Source organism: Zea mays, chromosome 7 (genome assembly GCF_902167145.1).
Source record: "Zea mays cultivar B73 chromosome 7, Zm-B73-REFERENCE-NAM-5.0, whole genome shotgun sequence".
In the NCBI taxonomy this organism is placed as follows: domain Eukaryota; kingdom Viridiplantae; phylum Streptophyta; class Magnoliopsida; order Poales; family Poaceae; genus Zea; species Zea mays.
The window spans coordinates 170786963-170805497 of NC_050102.1; the positions used below are offsets into that span (position 1 = coordinate 170786963).

An 18535-nucleotide genomic window follows, 5' to 3' on the forward strand; every position below is an offset into this window, starting at 1 on the left:
CCAAGTTCATTAGGGCAATTGACTCGACCAAATTATTATTTGTGAGTTGATTTAAAAAAAACCTAAGTTTACAACATGGAATAACTTGTCTGGGCCGATCTCGATAGATGTTGTTAGGCTTCCAGGTCTTACATTCATGTACGTTTCTTTCTTTCTCATTTCCTTTCTATTTTTCACATAAGTGATTTGTAACTATTGTCTACTTGTCTTTAACCTGACGAGGATATGTTTCAGTGTTTTATCAACAATTTAAGTGGTCCAGTTCCAAAAAAACTATGCAAACGATTATATGTAACTTTGTGGGGTGCGTGTATAAGCTCTTAATCCTCTTTCTTCATTTATTTTTAAGCATATTTTGGTGAAGCACCTAGATTAGTGAGACCAAGAACACGGAGGACACTAGATGACCATGGTATTCACGATGTTAATTTCTACATGCGATAATATATGGAATGATTTGTGGGTTGTTTATTATAAGATGATGAAGAAAGGGAGTGAGAATAAATAGAGAAAGGGTAATTTGCATGTCTTGTATATATCTAATCAAGATCACAGATTTTGTAGGTTATTTTGTCAAATATTTTGTATGTCGTTGCTACGCATGGACACCTAACTAGTCTTAATATAAATACATACTAGTCTACCTAAGTTGTTACTCAATTACCAAAACAAAATAATATCCTCATAATTACAGGATTTAGACGGTTAGACCTATGTAAAATCTATATAGAGGGATTTATTGTTCCAATGGAGTCCTAAAAGCGGTAAGGTTCCCATGTTGTCCTCTCCATGGATTATGCCCAGTGCACATAAATTGACTGCATAAAGCTCCCATGTGTTTTTCATACCACATCTTCTCATGCCTTATACTCGTAATACAAAACAATATTGTTCTGGAGGTTCAACCCCTTAGACTTTGTTTGGCCACTCTAGTTTTGATCTAGACGACGATTTCGTAATAATGACAAGAACTAAATCATTTATATGTCCATATATAAGAAAACTTTAGGCATTGGTTGGAGAGATTGTATTCTCCTAGTCCTAAAACAATACTGTGGTATTTGAAAATATCATGGTTGTAGAGTCTAACAGATGTTTGGTAGACCATCTAAAACCACGACATATAAAACCTCCGTTTTGGCAATACCATACTATTTTTATAGCGTGGGTGTGAACAGGGGCGAAGCCAGAAAACAAAGTTATTAGGGTCTGTTCTACTAATCATCATCTAAATACACTAGCTAACAGTATATTTGTATAGTATTCTTCAAATTTTATAGGGGTCAGCTGACCCCAATAAAACCCACTAGCTCCGTCCCTCGGTGTGAAGCGACTCTTTTGCCACACACTTTTTCATGTGGAATGTCACTCACCTTTTTGTTTTTTGTCCATGTGAACCAATGCGCCTTTTTTTAACTTGTATGATCGCGGGTCAACAACTTTTAAAAATAACTCGAGGACAACACAAAAATCATGGCTCTAAATAGATGTTCCATTGACCACGGGAAAAAAACCTGGTTATATCATAACAATTAGAACTTGTTCGATTATTTTCGATCCATATGGATTAGAGGAGATTGATATGGATTAAGAAATATTTTGACTTACTAGGGATTAAAACCCTTCAATTCCCCTCGATCCATATGGATTGAGGTAGAACCGAACATGGCCTTATTAGGCCTTGGTTTCAAAAAACAGCACCCCCAAACAGATCCTTAGGGCCAAACTGTTTGGGGACATTGTTTTCTTAGGTCTTAACAAGAGACCATGACCATGTCACCAGATTCTATACTAAAATTCTGTCAATAGGGACAATTTTAATGTTTATTCTTTTCAACAAGTGCAAAATAAATAATGTCACCAGATTTTTGTAGTAGCAAGAATACCCCCTGGTCAAGCTGCTAGTGCAACCCCTGAGCATTAAGGGTCTGTTTGGTTGGGTTGTGACTGTGAAAAAGGCTGATATGAGCTGTGACTCTGTGAGCTGTGGAAAAGCTGTTGTGGACTGTTAAAAAACTAAAAACCGTTTGGTCGAAACTACTAAAAGTCGTTAAAAGTTCTTCGATATATGTTTTCACAGTTCCAACCGAAAGCCACTAAAAGCAGGTCCAGAGGTGCTTCTAGTTTTGCACTGCGAGAAAGTTGAAAAAGTTATTTGCTGGATCCAGACCTTTAGTTTGGCTTTTGGCTTTTAGAGTGTAAAAGCTAAAGACAAAAGCCAAACCAAACATACTCTAAGGCTCTGTTCGGTTTTTAGGGATTGGAGCCTAGATTGATTCTTAGCTGGATTATTTCTCTAATTTATATAGATTTTGATGACCTGTGACGAATTTCGATTTATTTCTATACAAGCGAACGGGTCCTAAGAATACCAAGAAGCTTTCTACCCACCTCCCATTCTTGGCGATGCCTGTCTAAAATATTTCGTTTGCTCATTCTCTGTATCGGTACAAATTGGCGCCTGTGATGATCGATATTTCAATCCTTCACAACGTAAGCTATTGTTTCGTGGTCATCGATCCTCTATTGATGGAAATCATTGCTCTTGGATCTCTGATTTGCATGTCCCTTATTACAAAGTGAAGCCGTGCACCTCGTCCTCGAGCATGCTTGCTCCTTCGATTTACACTTGCAAAGTTACACAGCCAGAAACAGCTGCAGCTGCAGCTGCAGCGTGGCCATCGCGGCGAGCGACACGGGGCCGATTCATTGCCCTCTGCTATGGCACGCCTGCCTGAGCGCCACGGGCGGGTCCGAGAGCGCGCCGGCGACGATCTGGTCGAACACGAACTTGTTGGCAGCCTCGGTGAAGTGCACGCCGTCCCAGCTCACCCTCTTGGAGGGGTTTTCGCACGACTTCCCCACCACCACCGACGTCCCGTTCACCTGCTTCTTCCCGCCGCAGCCGACGCTCAGGTCTAAGTTGTACCGGCCGCCGCCGTACCCGCAGCATGTCAGCAGAGGGTCGTCGAAGCCTGCACCACAAACAATACAAACATGAGCTCCTTCCGCGCGAGGAAACGTTCAGAGCCAGCCAGCATTAGAATTTAGAAACAACACCAACATGAACGCCTTACCGAGCTTATTGGCCTGGCTGATGAGCTTGTACTTGGCGGTGTAGACGTCGACGTAGGTGAACGCGGCGTCAGGGTGCGTCTTCCGGAGGCTCGCCACAGTCTCCTTGAGCCTGAGGTTGAATAGCTGCGCGACCTTGTTGTAGGTGACGGAGCAGCCGGTGCCGTCCGCTGGGATGGCGAGGTCAGGGCGGTGCAGCAGCGCGTAGGGCAGGCAGCCGAGCGGCCCTGTGTTGTGTATCCAGAAGTACCTTCCTCCACGCGAGTACACGCTCTGCAAATTTGCATGTATTCAGCTAAATGAGCAGACCATCCATGGAACGTTGTGTGTGGTAACATCTTCCAAAGAGCAACAGCAACTTGATGCTTGCTCTGCCAAAGAGCACCTGGATTATAGATGTGAGCCTCTCCATCAGATCAGGGATTATGGCTTCGACTTCTTCGGTGGTATTGTTAACAAAGTAGCTTGAGGTGATGTCGTTTTGACCGATGTCGAAGGTGTAAAGTGCCTGGGAGAAGTACTCCGCCCTTGGTAGGATCTCCCTGTAGATACCGCCTACATGTAGAAGAGTAAGTGTTACTGAATAAAATCTTGACGGGATAAAACATAAAAATACTGATGGAGATGGTTTGGGGGGTTTCTGTTGTCACCTTTGTTGTTGTAGACGAGTTGGCTTCTGTTGATGAATTGTTCAAACTCCCAGAACTGCACGTCCAAGGAAATGGGGCTGAAACCAGAGAGGAACAGCGATGTATTCTGTCTTCTGATCGATGAACCAGCTGTTGCAAAGTTGGCTCCCTGTGTGAAGTTGCTTCCGATCGAGTTCAGGTACGCACTGAGGTGAGTCAGCCCCAGGCTTTCAGCTGCAGTTCGGGAAACGAAGAGATAAAGAGTAAATCAAGAAGCACCATTTGATCATTTGTCGCTGAAGAGTTACTGTCTTGGCGCTAGTCTATGGCAAAACAACTCGACACTTAATGATCAGTACATTCCAGTTGGCGAAGTCTAGGCCTCTAGGGACAGAAGCTTCTGTTACCAGTTGACATTCATTGCGAAATCTAAACTGCGAGGTGCATGAATTTGGCCAAACACAGTGAAGCCTTCCGAAAATTCAGTAGAAATATAGAACGAGGTAGTTCCATACAAGTTGAAGCCTTGTGCATTCAGTTTCTTACTGAATTCATGCATTTCGAACAGGACCTGCATGTGTTTTGTAGCACTTCCCACTGTCTGCTGTTCAGATTCTAGTGTTATATATACCCTTAAAGTTACCAAAGGACAGATTAAGAAAAAAATGTCAGTGTCACCCTTTATCCTTCAACTCTGGTGACAATCTATAAAGTGAAACATCCGTATTTGATAAAAAATATTCCTCCACTGCCACCCAAATCTGATTCCCTCCTCATGCCGCTTTGCCCCCACTATATTTTCATGTACCTACTACCACAATAGGCTAATGCTTCTTCCTGTCCTTCCCAATATCAGCATCCCCAAAAGGTTAAAGAGGAGTTCGTCTAAAATAAAAAGGGCTAAAGGAAGATCAACAGGGCATCTCCATTGCTCGTACTGTATCTCCCAACAGCATGGCAGTGGCCTATGATCGTATGCAAAGATACTTTGCCCGAATCACTGAACTTTTTGTCAGATTGCTTGGAATGAAACCAAGATCGTGCCAGAAAGGCAGGTCAAAATAATCACACGACACGCGTGCTCACGTGCTGGATTGAGACGGGGACGCGCATCATGGTTGCCCTGGGGACATGCCCGCACGCGCATGGGCCGGTCGAGGTCGAACGGAGCCCATGCTCGTCCGGCACGCGGCACATGGTCTGAGGCCGGTGTTTCAGGGGTCATGGTCTCGTGTCAGGGACTCGGGGTTGGCTTTGTCGTTTCAGAGATCCTGAGCAACCGTCTGCTTCTGCTTGCTCGGTTCGGCTCTCTGCTCGTCGCGTTCCAGCCGAGACGAAGTGAGAAACAGATGGTGATTGGTACTAACGAAAACTCTAAAAGCCGTACGTACTGGAGTCCTTGTTACAGGTTACTGCTCTATCTTTTTTTTTTTTTGCCCCAAACTTATCTTCGCCGCGGGACCAAAGGCAGAACGAGTTAACGCTGTGCATTCATTGGTCCCGGCAAGTGAAGGCGGTTTTGGGTGTGTCAATCGATGGGCCCGACGCGCAGTGCAATCATAGCCATGGCCATGGGAGGGCAGGTGAAAAGGTGAACAGTGAAAACCCCCGCGCAGACCGTGTCCATGGCGGCGGGTTCAGCGGCCGAGTGGTTCGGGGGCAGGCCGCAGGCGAGACGTACGAGTACGACTGTACGAGCGCGCACGTACCGATGAAGTCGATGACGAGGCGACCATCGCAGTAGCGGCCGGCGGGCATGCCGAAGAAGGTCCTGCCGTTGGGCGGCGGTGCGGCGCCGAAGAGCGATGACAGGCCGCCCGTGTCCGAGTTGGAGTCGCCGAAGTTGAACACGGCCGGGAAGTGGCAGTCGCCGCCCGCGCCGGCGTCGGAGGGCCGCAGCGCCAGCGCCAGCGCCAGCGAGAGCAGCAGCAGCACGGCTGCTCTACTCCCCGCCGTGGCAGTCGCGGCCGTGGCCATTTCCCTCTCCCTGCGTGGCTGCGTCGCGTCGCTTGTGGCGGCACGGTGGGGACTGGGGAGTGAGAGTGAGGCCGGGGCGCGGATGTCTGTCGCGGACTCGCGGTGCGCGGTGGCGGTGGACTGATGTAGTAGTGGGTCGTGGCCTCGTGGGTTCGGAGGCGGATGGGGACTGGTCAGTGGATAGATAGAGACATCAGATATGGGCCGGCACGCACGCGGCTCCGGTGCCGTGGCCCGTGGTCCGTGGCGTGGCGCGCGCGCGCGCGAGCTTGGTGGGAAGACACGGCGGTGACGTGACGGTGCGGCGCTCGCCTTTCTCGGAGAAGGGAGAACGGTGTGCCACCGCTAATTCCTGTAGCGTTTCCTGCTGTTTGTGGAGCACGCGCGGCACACACCTGGACGAGCATCCCAATCCCAGATAGAAAGAACACACGGTGGCGTGGCCCTGCTGAGCTCCGCATCTACAGTTAAACCATGATCTATCTAAACGTTCTGCAGACTTACTTGCACACGTTTGCCCCTAAATTCTGTTTGCACGCAACAGTTAATCCGTGTTTGTTTCAGCGTTCTCCGGCAGCGGGTCATCTTTCGGCCAAGTAACGAGCCGTTCCGTGGTTCAGCCGAACGATATCCGAAGTCCAGACGGGGTAACGTGCGGCGTGCCAAAGACGAGGGAACGGCGGAACGCCCGCCACACGCTCCCCGAGCTCGGCGTCGCCCGGGCCACAATGGCGGCCCCATCCGCTTCCGCCCCGTTGCTCCGCTCCCACCCCCACCACGGCTCGCTCTTCCCCTCGTCACCGCGCCACCGTCCCGCGGCCGCTTCTCTGTCTGGGTTCCCGCCCCTCAGACCCGCCTCAGCCCGCAGGCTCCCATACACTGCGGTGCGGTCCTCCTCCACCGCCTCACCCTCGGCACCAGTAGAAGATGCTCCCGCGGCCGCGGCTCCGACCGGGGACGCGGAGGAGGAGCGGGTGGTGCTCCCCACCAACGAGTCCTCCGAACGCCTTCTGCGCATCCGGCACACCGTACTGCCGCTCCCCTTCTCCCCCTATGTTACAGTGCTTGAACTGGCCTAATCGTATGCTTAATTTGGTCTCGGTTCTCACCAAAGTCCCGTCACTCTAATACCTGTACAGTTTAGTGTCTCGTCAAAACTATAGACACCTTAGTATACTGTCTTTCACAATTGTTGCTGTAGTGCGCCCATGTGATGGCCATGGCTGTCCAGAAGCTCTTCCCCAACTCCAAGGTGACAATAGGTCCCTGGATAGAGAATGGTTTCTACTACGACTTCGACATGGAGCCCTTGACGGATAAGGACCTCAAGAAAATTAAGAAGGAGATGGTGAGTCTGCATTCCTGCACTGAGCATGTGCGAATTGACCTGAACTGCAAAGTGGCTGTTTTAATATTCAGGGAAAAAAATAGTGGCGGTTTTGATTTGTCAATTTGGTAATTTCAATTGTTTGATAGGATCGGATCATCCGACAGAACCTCCCATTGGTGAGGGAGGAGGTGTCCCGAGAAGAGGCTCAGAAGAGGATTGAAGCACTCAATGAGCCTTACAAGCTGGAGATTTTGGAGAGCATTAAGGAAGAACCAATCACCATATACCACATTGGTTAGCCTTGTAAATCGGTGACTTGGATATCTCAAAACAAGAGAGATTGGTTTGTTTATGCTAGCGTGTATTGATGATATCCTGCGTGTCATGTAGGAGAAGAGTGGTGGGATCTCTGTGCCGGGCCTCATGTGGAGTCTACTGGAAAAATAGACAGAAAGGCTGTTGAACTTGAGTCCGTTGCTGGTGCTTACTGGAGAGGTGATGAGAAAAACCAAATGCTACAAAGAATATATGGAACTGCTTGGGAAAATGAAGATCAGTTGAAGGCTTACATCCACTTTAAGGAGGAAGCCAAGCGACGAGATCATCGGCGATTGGGCCAGGAACTTGATTTGTTCTCTATACAGGTGCGTCTTACATCTTGGTTTCTGAGAAAGCATGCATAATTATAGACTAGTTATGTACCCGTGCGTTGCTACGGTATCAACATGTTATAATAAAACACATTGAAATGCAGAAGCAATAATTGTCGTTCTATGCATTTGTTAGCATCTTTTAAAGATAAAGGAGGTTTACATACATAAAAAATGTATAGATATGTGTCTATGCTTTGACATAGAAATTAAAAACATCATAAAACATTAATACAAAAAGATGATAGATACATAAACATACTCCTAGTGACTCATGAGGTTTTCATGATAGATCTACATAGTAGTACCCCTTAAACTGGACCTTATAAACAATAGTCTTGTATAAAAATATACAATTTTGAATAAGAATTATTCATACAAACATAAGCCAACCAGAACGTCTTTCGGCTACATATATATAATAAGGTTATATCATAACCTGGTCAATACCCAAAGAATAAAGCCTGATTTATTCGGCTACACATGATAAGCATCAACACAATAAATATATAAAATCTGCAGTCCCTGGTTGATATAATAACGACAGTGCTTGGAGAATGTTCAGAATCTTGAACACCAGATGAACAATGTAAGCATTTCATCTTGTAAGTTTTGCTTAAGATTTCGTATCCAAATCTGAGCACTTTGTGAGAGTGTGCTGTGAAGAAATAGGGCATTAACACAATTCCTGTTTATTGCAACCAAAATTCACTGGTAACTAACACTAATCTAGAAGCCGAGTTCAAGTACAACAATGTAGGGGCAAGATAAGTCCATGCAGTTGGAGCATGGGTAGGTAAGTCCGTAATTTTCATGGTAAAATTCCTTCGACTACAGCTAACAGATCTAACTCCCGGCAGAAACAGTGCTTCTCATCAGTATCAAGGTCCACCTACAACACAATGAGCTAAGTCAGATAAGCTGACCTAGAAAATGTAGGGCTCATGACAAGGCCGCAATTTTTTTAGTTAAGCAGAAATCAGTCAGTTTACCTCGTAAGCATTGATGTCTGAGAAGATAACCTGCAAGTGCAAACCAGGCTAGAGTACTCTTCATGATGAGCATTGTACTTAAGTAAAAGTACATATACCGTAAACTATGCAAAACTATAAGAATTGACACAATAACAATATCCACTGTAGGGCAAAATAGACAAGGGTAGAACCAAAATTGGCACAATAACAATATTCCAATACTAATTCAGATAATACGCTCTGCTTCCACAGATTTGGTGCTCATGGCCATAAGCACAGTAAACAATATGAATGGCAAATAGACAATTTCAATTAACATGGTACAGAAGATACCCTGATTAGAACATGTTGGGCTGTTGGTAATGCTATAATAACCATCTGATTACCATATTGTCATAGCCAATTAAAGAACCACATGTTACATGACATGATCTGAACTTTTATAATATATTAGCTTCTTTTAGGTGTTCTTTCCTAGTCTTTTAGGCAACCTTTTCCTATTCTCTTCTGAGATAAGGGGGTTGTGTTGTATGCGACTGTTTCATTCTCTTGTTAATATGAAGATATATGCACTGATATTTGTGTTGAATATTCAGCAAAAATGCACCGTAGATCAAGAACATCAAGAATAAAAAAATATATCGTTGACTGCCTATAAGGCTATAACCTTATTGGTAGGCAGAAAATAATCAGATAATTCCAAGTTATGTCTGAGCGCATGGTCAGATCATGGAGAGAGAACATGTGGCTTTATTTTTTGTCTAAGAAAATAATAAACGTATTTGGCTAAGACATTACTATAGGTGGCACTTATATTATAGAGTAGCAGCATAAGAGAGAAGGTTCATGAGCATAAAACTAAGGTTTATAGAGTAGCAGCACAAGAGAGAAGGTTCATGAGCACAAAACTAAGTTATCTAGAAACCTATGTACATCAAACTAAGGTATCTAGAACTTATAGAGTACTAGCACAAGAGAGAAGGTTCATGAGCACAAAACTAAGGTATCTAGAACTTACTGTCAAGAGAGTTTTTAGCTCTGTCCCTCCTTGCTTCAGTCTCGACAAGGTCATACCAGTAACTTCATTCAATCCCGTTGTTTGAGTTCACAAGCTCGATGAGATGGCCTCTCGTGTGGTTCAAGGTTCGGTTCCGCCATAGCTCCCACCACATATGACCTTGCCCATCTATGGTCCCGTTGCTACCTGACGATGTTTGTTAACGTGATGAGTCAAAAAAATATATATATTATTTATTACCATACCCGATCATGAAAATAGACATAGCTAGAAATTCGTTCGTACCGGTAATAACAACATCGTTTAAGCCCTCTCCGTGAATGAGGCTGATGTGGCGTGGTCCTAACCGCTCCCTCCCGCATAATGGACTGATAATGACTCTACAGTACTGTACTACAGATCTACAGTACTGTAATACAGATCACGCATGCAGCTGTGTCTTTTTGCCTTGGTTGACACAGATGGAAAAACAAACAAACAAACAAAATGGGCATAGACTGGTGTTCACAATATTTTGGAACAGGCATTAGCTGCAAAAGACGCAAGATGGCTTACGATTATTATTTTCAGTGTGTTCTAACTGAAGCTCACCATTTCCCAGCAAATTCCTCCCAACTGTACTCCACTTGTAGTTGGAAACTCGACAAAGGTGTATTTAACACGTGGAATGGAAAGCTTGTTTGTTCTGTTGGAATTGGAAGTAGCTGTAGCAGGAGAAGTGACACAACTACCTTCTCAACGATGCTAGTTCCTTTGTGCAACCAATTCTTATTACTAAAGTCCCCTGGTGCAAATAAGTCTGCACAATATACCGCCCCACTGAACAGTCAGCACAGGCATGGCTATCAGATCAGATGGACCAAAAATTGGGGATTGGCTCCTGCACAAGGCTCCAAACCAAAGTTTTTTTTGACCCTCTCTATTGGCTTTAGCACAGACAGATAAGAGGAAGGTGGAAGCAATGTAAAGTACAAAAGAGGCTTCAACCCCAGTCCAGGTGGAATGGAAGCAGCATAGCATGCAGTGGAGACAAAGCAAAGGCACACAGATAATGTGGTAGCAGAGTTCACAAGGAAGAACCAGCAAAGAGCCAGGCGGCCATCCATGGCCAAGCATGTGACTTCTCCAATACATTTATCTGTCTGCACACGGATCATGGCATGCATGTGACAGCACAAGCGCCGAATCTACCTAGTTTAACGACGACGAGCATCCCAATGTTTGGAGGGCCGGTTACGCAAGGCTTTGGAAATTTCTGAACCGACCAATGTAACGAAGAAATTTCTTGTCCATGCATGGCCAGGCCACTGATCGAGCAAGCAAATTAAACCACGCGGTTTGTTGTGCGCATGCATTGCATGCTTGATCAGAAACGCTGAGCAAAATTCCAAACCACCTCCTAGAATAGAATCCTAGCTCCTACAGCGAAGCCGATGCAGCATTTCACACTGCTACTACTGTATTAATTACTGTCTAAACAAACAAAGAAAGAAGAAATCAATGAACCCGTGACCTGGGAGCCGATGATGACCGCGTCGCGATGCAGGAAGAGGGTGAAGCGGCTGGTGAGGTTGAAGCTGCCCGTGAGCCACCTCCCGGGGGCACGTCGAGCCTGGCCCCTCCCCCACCGGCGGCCCTCGCGCCCAGCTCCGCGACGGCGCGCCGGAACGCCGCAGTGTTGGGCGTGGCACCGTCGCCCACGGCCCCGAACTCCTCGACGGATGCCCACACCTCGCGCGTCGGCCCCGTGCCCGCGTAGAACCCCATGCAGCTATCTCCGGGCGCGGGCGTGTCGTGGGGGCGAGAGCGAGGGGCGATCGGGAGGGCTACATATCCTCTAGAACACCGACTCGTCCTTCGCCTCTCCGAGATCCGGCGCTAGGAAATGCTCCAGATCTACACCGTCTTGGTACGACACGACGGAGGAGGACAAGAGCTCGCTGGGGATGGTGGGGATCTGGACGTACCGGCGGTGCAAGGGATCGCATGGTGCGAGGTCCACGAACGCGGTGGCGGCTGGGGAGGAAGGAGAAGCTGAAGTCAACGGCCCACGCGACGACACGTGCAGCGAGAGCGCACTGGTATGGCGCCTCGGCCTGGTGGAACCCTCCCCTGCTCCTGTGCTCGAGGAACCTGAGGAGGGCAGATGGTCGAGATGGGGTTGGACCGTTGGAGGAAGCGGTCTCTGGTGGGTAAGCCGACGCCATGCCACGGTGGGGAAGGGGGGAAGGGCGCGGTCTCCGGTGGGTGGGGAAGGCGGGACCACGGTGGGGAAGAGGCCGACGGACGCGACCTCTGCGGGGCTGGGGTGGGCGCCGATGCGAGATTGCTGGGGGGGGAGGGCGAGGGCGGAGGCGTGGTGATGCCGGTGGGGCTGGGTTAACGCGCGGGCGTGCGCGAGATCTGGGGGCGAGGGCATCCATGCGCAGTCGTGGGAGGGAGCGGTGGGAATGAGCGGAGCGGAGCCGAGGATGTCGCGGGTGGGAGTGGAGGCAGAACCGTGCACCGTACTGGTGTGTGGACGCCTACACTATGTTCTTAATTAGTTGTAAAGAAGAGTGTTTCATTGGTAACTATAAGCCTCAACCTTTCCACCAGCACTAAAACTGAATGATGCCAGATTGTGTGGTTTTGTTAGTTTTAAGAGCCCTTAAATGTCTGATAGTTCTTGATAGCTTTCATGCATGAGATAATCTTTACAGTGTGCGATAACTTTGTAGAACATGGCGAAAGTGAACAATATCTAAGTCCACAATATTGGAATGATTCGCTGTGCTTGGTATTTGGAGACAAAGAGGCCACTTCGCTCTGGCTTATCTTACTATGTTTGAATTCATAGTCATAGCACAACTGCGTTTGATTTGCATTCTTCAATTGCTAACATCTATTGATGTTTCCTAGTAAGCGCGAAAAATGTGGGTTTTTTTTTTAATGTAATGGCAGCAGCTCTGCCTTTCAATTAAGAAGAAGAATAGAATTGACCCAGTTTTAAGGAAAACCGGGTCCGAAACCTACACAGAGTGCACAAACAACTTAGACAATGACAGCCCCACACACACACAACCCATCCAAAGTCATCGTTGCCGAGCTCGATACAAGGGACAAGCAGCTCCCACTGCGTAAGACGGGCTACACATGGCCAAAGGAACACGGCAACGCCTACACTCAAACACCGGCACAGAAGGAGGAAGATCGTGGTGTGCCGTCGTTGCCAAGCCTCAACACACCGCACGAGAGGCTGCTCTGATTCTTCACCAACGAGCTTGATCCTCCACCCCGCCCCGGCAATTGCCCAACCTCCGAAACAATCCAATCCACGAAGAAGGGGGGTTTTGCCACATGTCATCGTTGCTGAGCCACATCCCCTGATATAGCAGCTTCGACTTAACGTTGCAAAGCCCCACCTTCACCCGCATACCAGACGCCGAGAAGCGGAAGCAACCAATGAAGGCGATGTCGTGGCCGAGACGAACTTCAATAGCGACGCCTTCAGGATGGGAGTGGCGTTGGAGACGACACCGTCGCCTGTCCGAGATGGATCGGGCTTTCGCCCAAGAAAGACAGTGTTGGGGAATGCGGCGCCCATGGGTGTCACAGTCGCCGAGGCTTTCACCCAAGATGTCCAGTAGCACAACATCAGGCTAAGACCCTGGGACAATGCATGCAGCCTCCACCGTCGGCACCACCCTGACATACTGCACAAACCCCTCCAGAGGGGCATCGACGCGCCGGCTGCCGCAGCAGCAGCAAAGCTGCGTCGACCGCCACCCCCTCCGACTGGGCACACGGAACCGGACAACACCTTACTGCGTGCGTCACACTATCGCGCGCCAGAGCCGATGTCGGCTGCCTCCGTCCGCTCTGGCACACGCGGCCACCGAGAAGCCAGCTGCCGTCGGGCACCCTGGTGCTGCCACCATCACCCTGCGTCAGCCTGGACCACTAGCCGGCACTGCCGTAGACAGCCAGGCGGCCTCGGAGATGTGACGCCTGTCGACCTGCGCCACCCTGAGCCGCTCTGCCACCAAAACGAGACGAGGGCCCCGCCGCCACCATCCTGGCAGCCGCGCACCTGCGCCGAGCTCCACTTGTTGCTCAAAAAAATGTGGTGTTTTATGCAGAGAGTTTGCTATAACTGACTATTCCAAAATAATATTGTCCATGTTCTTGATTTGCTTTTCTACTCTATGGAATAGATAACCAGATCTAACTTCTAAATATGACTTGCATCCTGTGCATAAGTTATATTTTTTATTAGACTAACTGTGTAACTTTTGTGTATTAACCAGGATGATGCTGGTGGTGGCCTAGTATTCTGGCATCCAAAAGGCGCTATCATCAGACACATTTTAGAAGACTCATGGAAACAGATTCACTTGCAACATGGTTATGATCTACTGTACACTCCTCATGTTGCAAAGGCTGATCTTTGGAAGATCAGTGGACACATAGACTTCTACAAAGATAACATGTACAACCAAATGGATGTTGAAGATGAGATGTATCAACTGCGGCCCATGAATTGCCCTTACCACATTTTGGTATACAAGAGAAAACTACATTCATATAGGGATTTTCCTATCAGAGTGGCGGAGCTAGGAACTGTCTACAGATATGAGCTATCCGGTAGTCTGCACGGGTTGTTCCGTGTAAGAGGGTTCACACAGGTGCTTCCCTTCTTCATATTCCTTCATATAATTAATATTTTACTGATGGTATCATGGTCATTTCATAACTCTTAGCAAGGTTCCTACGGTGTCACCAACGCAACAAGGCATGTCTAGGTCGCCACAAGGCCCTAGTTATGCCTTGTCACCTAGGCGCCGCTGACACACCCAAATCACCACTGGGCGCCTTACCGCTTTAAGAATATTTAATTTTTACTTATTTATAATTACTACTGCTAGATGAGATGAACAATACTGAGGATGTTTTTATTTTTGAATGACATTCTTTTTAGTACTGCTATGCAGCCTTTGCTCCTTTCCCTGAAGTACCTTTTGGCATTATATTATTAATTGCTTTATGCCTTTATGCATGGTTATGTAATATCATATAGCCAGCAGGAGTCCACATATGACCTTTTTCTGATTCGTTTACACAGCAGACAGCAGAGCTCTCAGCACCTGTTGTTTCAGTTCTTTTCTAAGCATACTATTCTTAAGACTTAAGTTATGGAATATGGATAGTCTACTCTGTAACATTTTGCTAACAATCATAGCACTGGATGGCTGGTACTAGAATTTTCTCACCACTACTTTATAAAGTTCAAAATTACTCTCGGTGTTGTTTTCAATTCTCAACTATCTCTATTTACGTAGGATGATGCGCAGATTTCAACTATTTCTGTTTATGTAGGATGATGCCCACATATTTTGTCTGGAGGACCAGATAAAAGATGAAATCAGAGGTGTTCTTGATCTAACTGAGCAAATACTTGGACAATTTGGTTTTCGGTATTATGAGATAAACCTTTCAACCAGACCAGAAAAATCTGTTGGCACTGATGACATATGGGAAAAAGCAACAATTGCTTTGAAGAATGCATTAGATGATAAGGGTTGGGAATACAAGGTTGATGAAGGTGGAGGTGCTTTTTATGGTCCAAAAATCGATCTAAAAATTGAGGATGCTCTTGGAAGGAAATGGCAATGTTCCACTGTGCAGGTAAATCATATATTTTTTATGGGATAAGAGGTACTCAAATGTGAAAATGGCATTGAAAGTCATCAAAATTGTCTTGTACATGTAAATATGTCGCCGTTCTTCAAAATTAATCTAATCCATGACTAAACTTTCTAACCGGATGGTCTGAGATTACCAATAATGTACCACGACGAACTGTCAATCTAAGAACACTGACATGGAAATCATAGTGAAGGATGTGGTATAATAATTAAAAAAATCTTCCAATATCCTTTAATCCATATGTTCCTTATAAATTGCCCTAACTTTCTACACGGTAGTATACTAGTTTTCACCTACCCAATGCAAATTGCTCTGCTAACCACTTTATGGCTAGTGTGCTGCTGCCAGATAAATACATGCGTGGAAAAAAAATCTCTGCATTTGTGATGCAGAGCAGCATCGTGCAGCATTGTTTAGTTGCCGTCTGAATATTTTCCTATCATGCATGCAACCCAGTGATTTCTGTAACCACGCCTCCATCACGCAGGCGCAACCCAACCGATGCACACATTGATGACATCTGAGTTGTGCTGCATATAAACTTCTCTGCATCCCGTATACAGAGATTCTTTTTCCTGTGGCTGTGCCCTAGTGAAAATGTTGCCGCCATTTCACATCATGCCCACTAATACTAACCGTCTTGTGGCCGTCATGTCACTACCCAACGCTGGAGTCAATGTCTAAACACATGAAATAGTTTGTGAACATATTTGTTCTAATATGATTAGCATGCAGGGGTTCAATGCAAAGGTCATAAACCATTGGCACACCACTCTACTGTGAACCCATTGCCATGTTGAACAAAACTTGGAGTCCATGTTAGCGTGATTAGACAGGTTGCATTTATTTGCATGGTGACATTGGCACACCTCAGGTGATTCACTTATTTGCATGTACAACACAAGTTTGATGCCCTGTAATGCGATTTGTTCTACTCAAATTGTTTAAAGAGAAAATGGGATACACTAACACTCCATTTCCATATATGTTATAGGTGGATTTCAATTTGCCTGAACGGTTTGACATTACCTATGTCGATTCAAACTCTGAGAAAAAGCGACCCATCATGATTCATAGAGCTATCCTTGGGTCTTTGGAGCGCTTCTTTGGTGTCCTGATTGAACACTATGCTGGTGATTTTCCACTTTGGCTTGCCCCAACCCAGACACGTATTCTACCTGTGACAGACAATGAGGTTTGATAATTTGCTTTGCATTACCTTTCACCATGTGTTGTTAGAATTGAAAGCATATGTTCACTGATATTCTGGATTATCTGTTTCTCTTTCGATTGAAGAGGCATTTATAGTTCAGATAGGTGTTTGCCTTAGTATTAGTTATGTAACCATGAGTCCATGACATCTTGGCTTTGTATTTTCAGTTGCAATACTGTAACGAGGTGGCCTCCGAACTGAAATCAAGAGGGCTACGTGTTGAAGTCTGTCATGGAGAGCGCCTACCAAAGCTAATAAGGAATGCTGAAACACAAAAGGTGCCACTCATGGCAGTTGTTGGTCCTAAAGAAGTTCAAGCCAGGACCCTGACTATCAGGTCCAGGCACAACGGGGAGATCGGCACGATGCCCGTCGATGAATTCATCACCAGGCTTCAACTTGCTGTCGCAAACAAATCATCACTATAGATCCGTTGGTCCGCCAAATTTCAGTCCAGAATGTAGAACATTATTAGAACCTCAGTAGTAGCAGTTGTTCCATCAATTTTTGTGCATAGCTCATAGTCATCATCAGCCATCACAGGTCACAACATACCTATGTTAAAAAAAATCAAATACCATCTCTCTCTTACCACACCAAAAAAAAAAACATGCTACTCTTACTCTGTCCATTTGGCTGAAAGGGGTGTGCTTTTAGTTAAACATGTCCAGACCGGGATCATTGCCATGGCCCATGAGGCCATGAGTACCAAACTACCAATGCTTTACCGGCCTCCATGCGACATGCAAGGCCTACGTATATGTTTGACATCAAAAGTGTGTGGCATGACACGGTGGAGCAATTATGCCTGGAGTATGCATCATTATTCGTACTACAAAACACAGTGGCTGTTTTGGATTGATGCAAAACATCTCCACTAACTAAATGATATTCCGTGCTTCGCTGCGGGCTGTCATTTTTGAAATAGCTTATGGAAAACATGCATTATGAGAGCACATGTAGTTACATATATTAACAACTGAAGGTAATTGATGAAATTCATCATGTAGTATCACGTTAAAAATGGCAAGGGTTATAGAAGAATGCGAATGTGGGGACGGAGAAACTGCAAAACCACAAAAAGAAGAAATGGCAGACATGATTTTTTTTTTCATATGCCTGATGATGACGTGGCTTTATGAAAAGTCATGAAAATCATGTAGTGGGGATCTCCTATTTAGGTAGAGAAGATAGAAGGTGCGTGCTTTGTTCATTCCTAGCCTCTCTTATCGTATCCTTAATATTGAAATTGTACTCCTTTGTCTAAGCACATCGTACTCAGTTCAAGGTATTGTCGTCCATCTGTATCGGAATACGACATGTACACACCCTGTAAAAAGAGAGTGCTGAAGTTGGTCGTGAGATCGACGTCCGAACCGATCGATCTTTGTGGGTGCAGCTCGGGGAATATGTGGGTCAGCTACAGCTTATAAAGCTGCAGGCCGGGGAGAATCTCCAAAGCTTGTGTTCAGATAGTGTTAAAAAACAAAATCCATGTCACTAACCCATGGGCATATATATCTTGTACCTGAAGGAACTTAATTCGGGGGTCCGTGTTAAGCTCTAATAATGCTCGCCACCAAACTTTTTTCAGTGCGAAGGAACGTGATTCTTCATGTCAACCTAGATCTTTAATAATAGGATTAACATTAGTTTTTTTTTTGTCTGTGGCGCATGGTTAGCTTTTTTTCGTAGGCCAAGAATTAAAGAGAAGTGTTTCAGGGGTTAAAAAAGAAAGATGGGGTACTCATCTGTCAAGCCATTGAGAAAATGTTTTGGCTTTTCCTAAGTAGTTTTTGTTATGTATCTAGATATAATATATGTTTTAATTGCATAGTAAAATCTATGTATCTAGAAAAGTTATAATTTAGAAGGAAGGTGTTGCATGTAAAATACTGCGACGGGTATCGGCAGTAATCACGATACAAGAAAGTCATTTAGTACCAGACAGGTCTAGCTAGGCAGCTGTGTTAAACCGGGA

At 46.0% G+C, this 18535-nt stretch overlaps 2 protein-coding genes and 1 long non-coding RNA gene across 3 annotated transcripts; 1 reads left to right on the forward strand and 2 right to left on the reverse strand.

Moving 5' to 3' along the window:
• Nucleotides 1-2507: 2507 nt before the first annotated feature.
• LOC606473 (acetylcholinesterase 1) lies at nt 2508-5837 on the reverse strand. Its single transcript, NM_001112330.2, has 5 exons — nt 5414-5837; nt 3726-3938; nt 3461-3630; nt 3078-3348; nt 2508-2975 (listed from the first exon to the last, which is right to left on the reverse strand). The coding sequence occupies exons 1-5, from the start codon at nt 5679-5681 to the stop codon at nt 2707-2709; spliced, it is 1191 nt and encodes a 396-aa protein (NP_001105800.2). The 5' UTR covers nt 5682-5837; the 3' UTR covers nt 2508-2706.
• A 413-nt stretch (nt 5838-6250) lies between these two features.
• Nucleotides 6251-17235, forward strand: LOC109940924 (threonine--tRNA ligase, chloroplastic/mitochondrial 2). Its single transcript, XM_020541306.2, has 8 exons — nt 6251-6709; nt 6883-7029; nt 7158-7305; nt 7402-7655; nt 13943-14320; nt 15012-15320; nt 16336-16536; nt 16722-17235. The coding sequence occupies exons 1-8, from the start codon at nt 6410-6412 to the stop codon at nt 16980-16982; spliced, it is 1998 nt and encodes a 665-aa protein (XP_020396895.1). The 5' UTR covers nt 6251-6409; the 3' UTR covers nt 16983-17235.
• On the reverse strand, nt 7703-11228 carry LOC109940925 (uncharacterized). Its single transcript, XR_002263673.2, has 3 exons — nt 9939-11228; nt 8654-9839; nt 7703-8553 (listed from the first exon to the last, which is right to left on the reverse strand). It is a non-coding gene; the product is annotated as an uncharacterized lncRNA (long non-coding RNA).
• Nucleotides 17236-18535: the final 1300 nt, after the last annotated feature.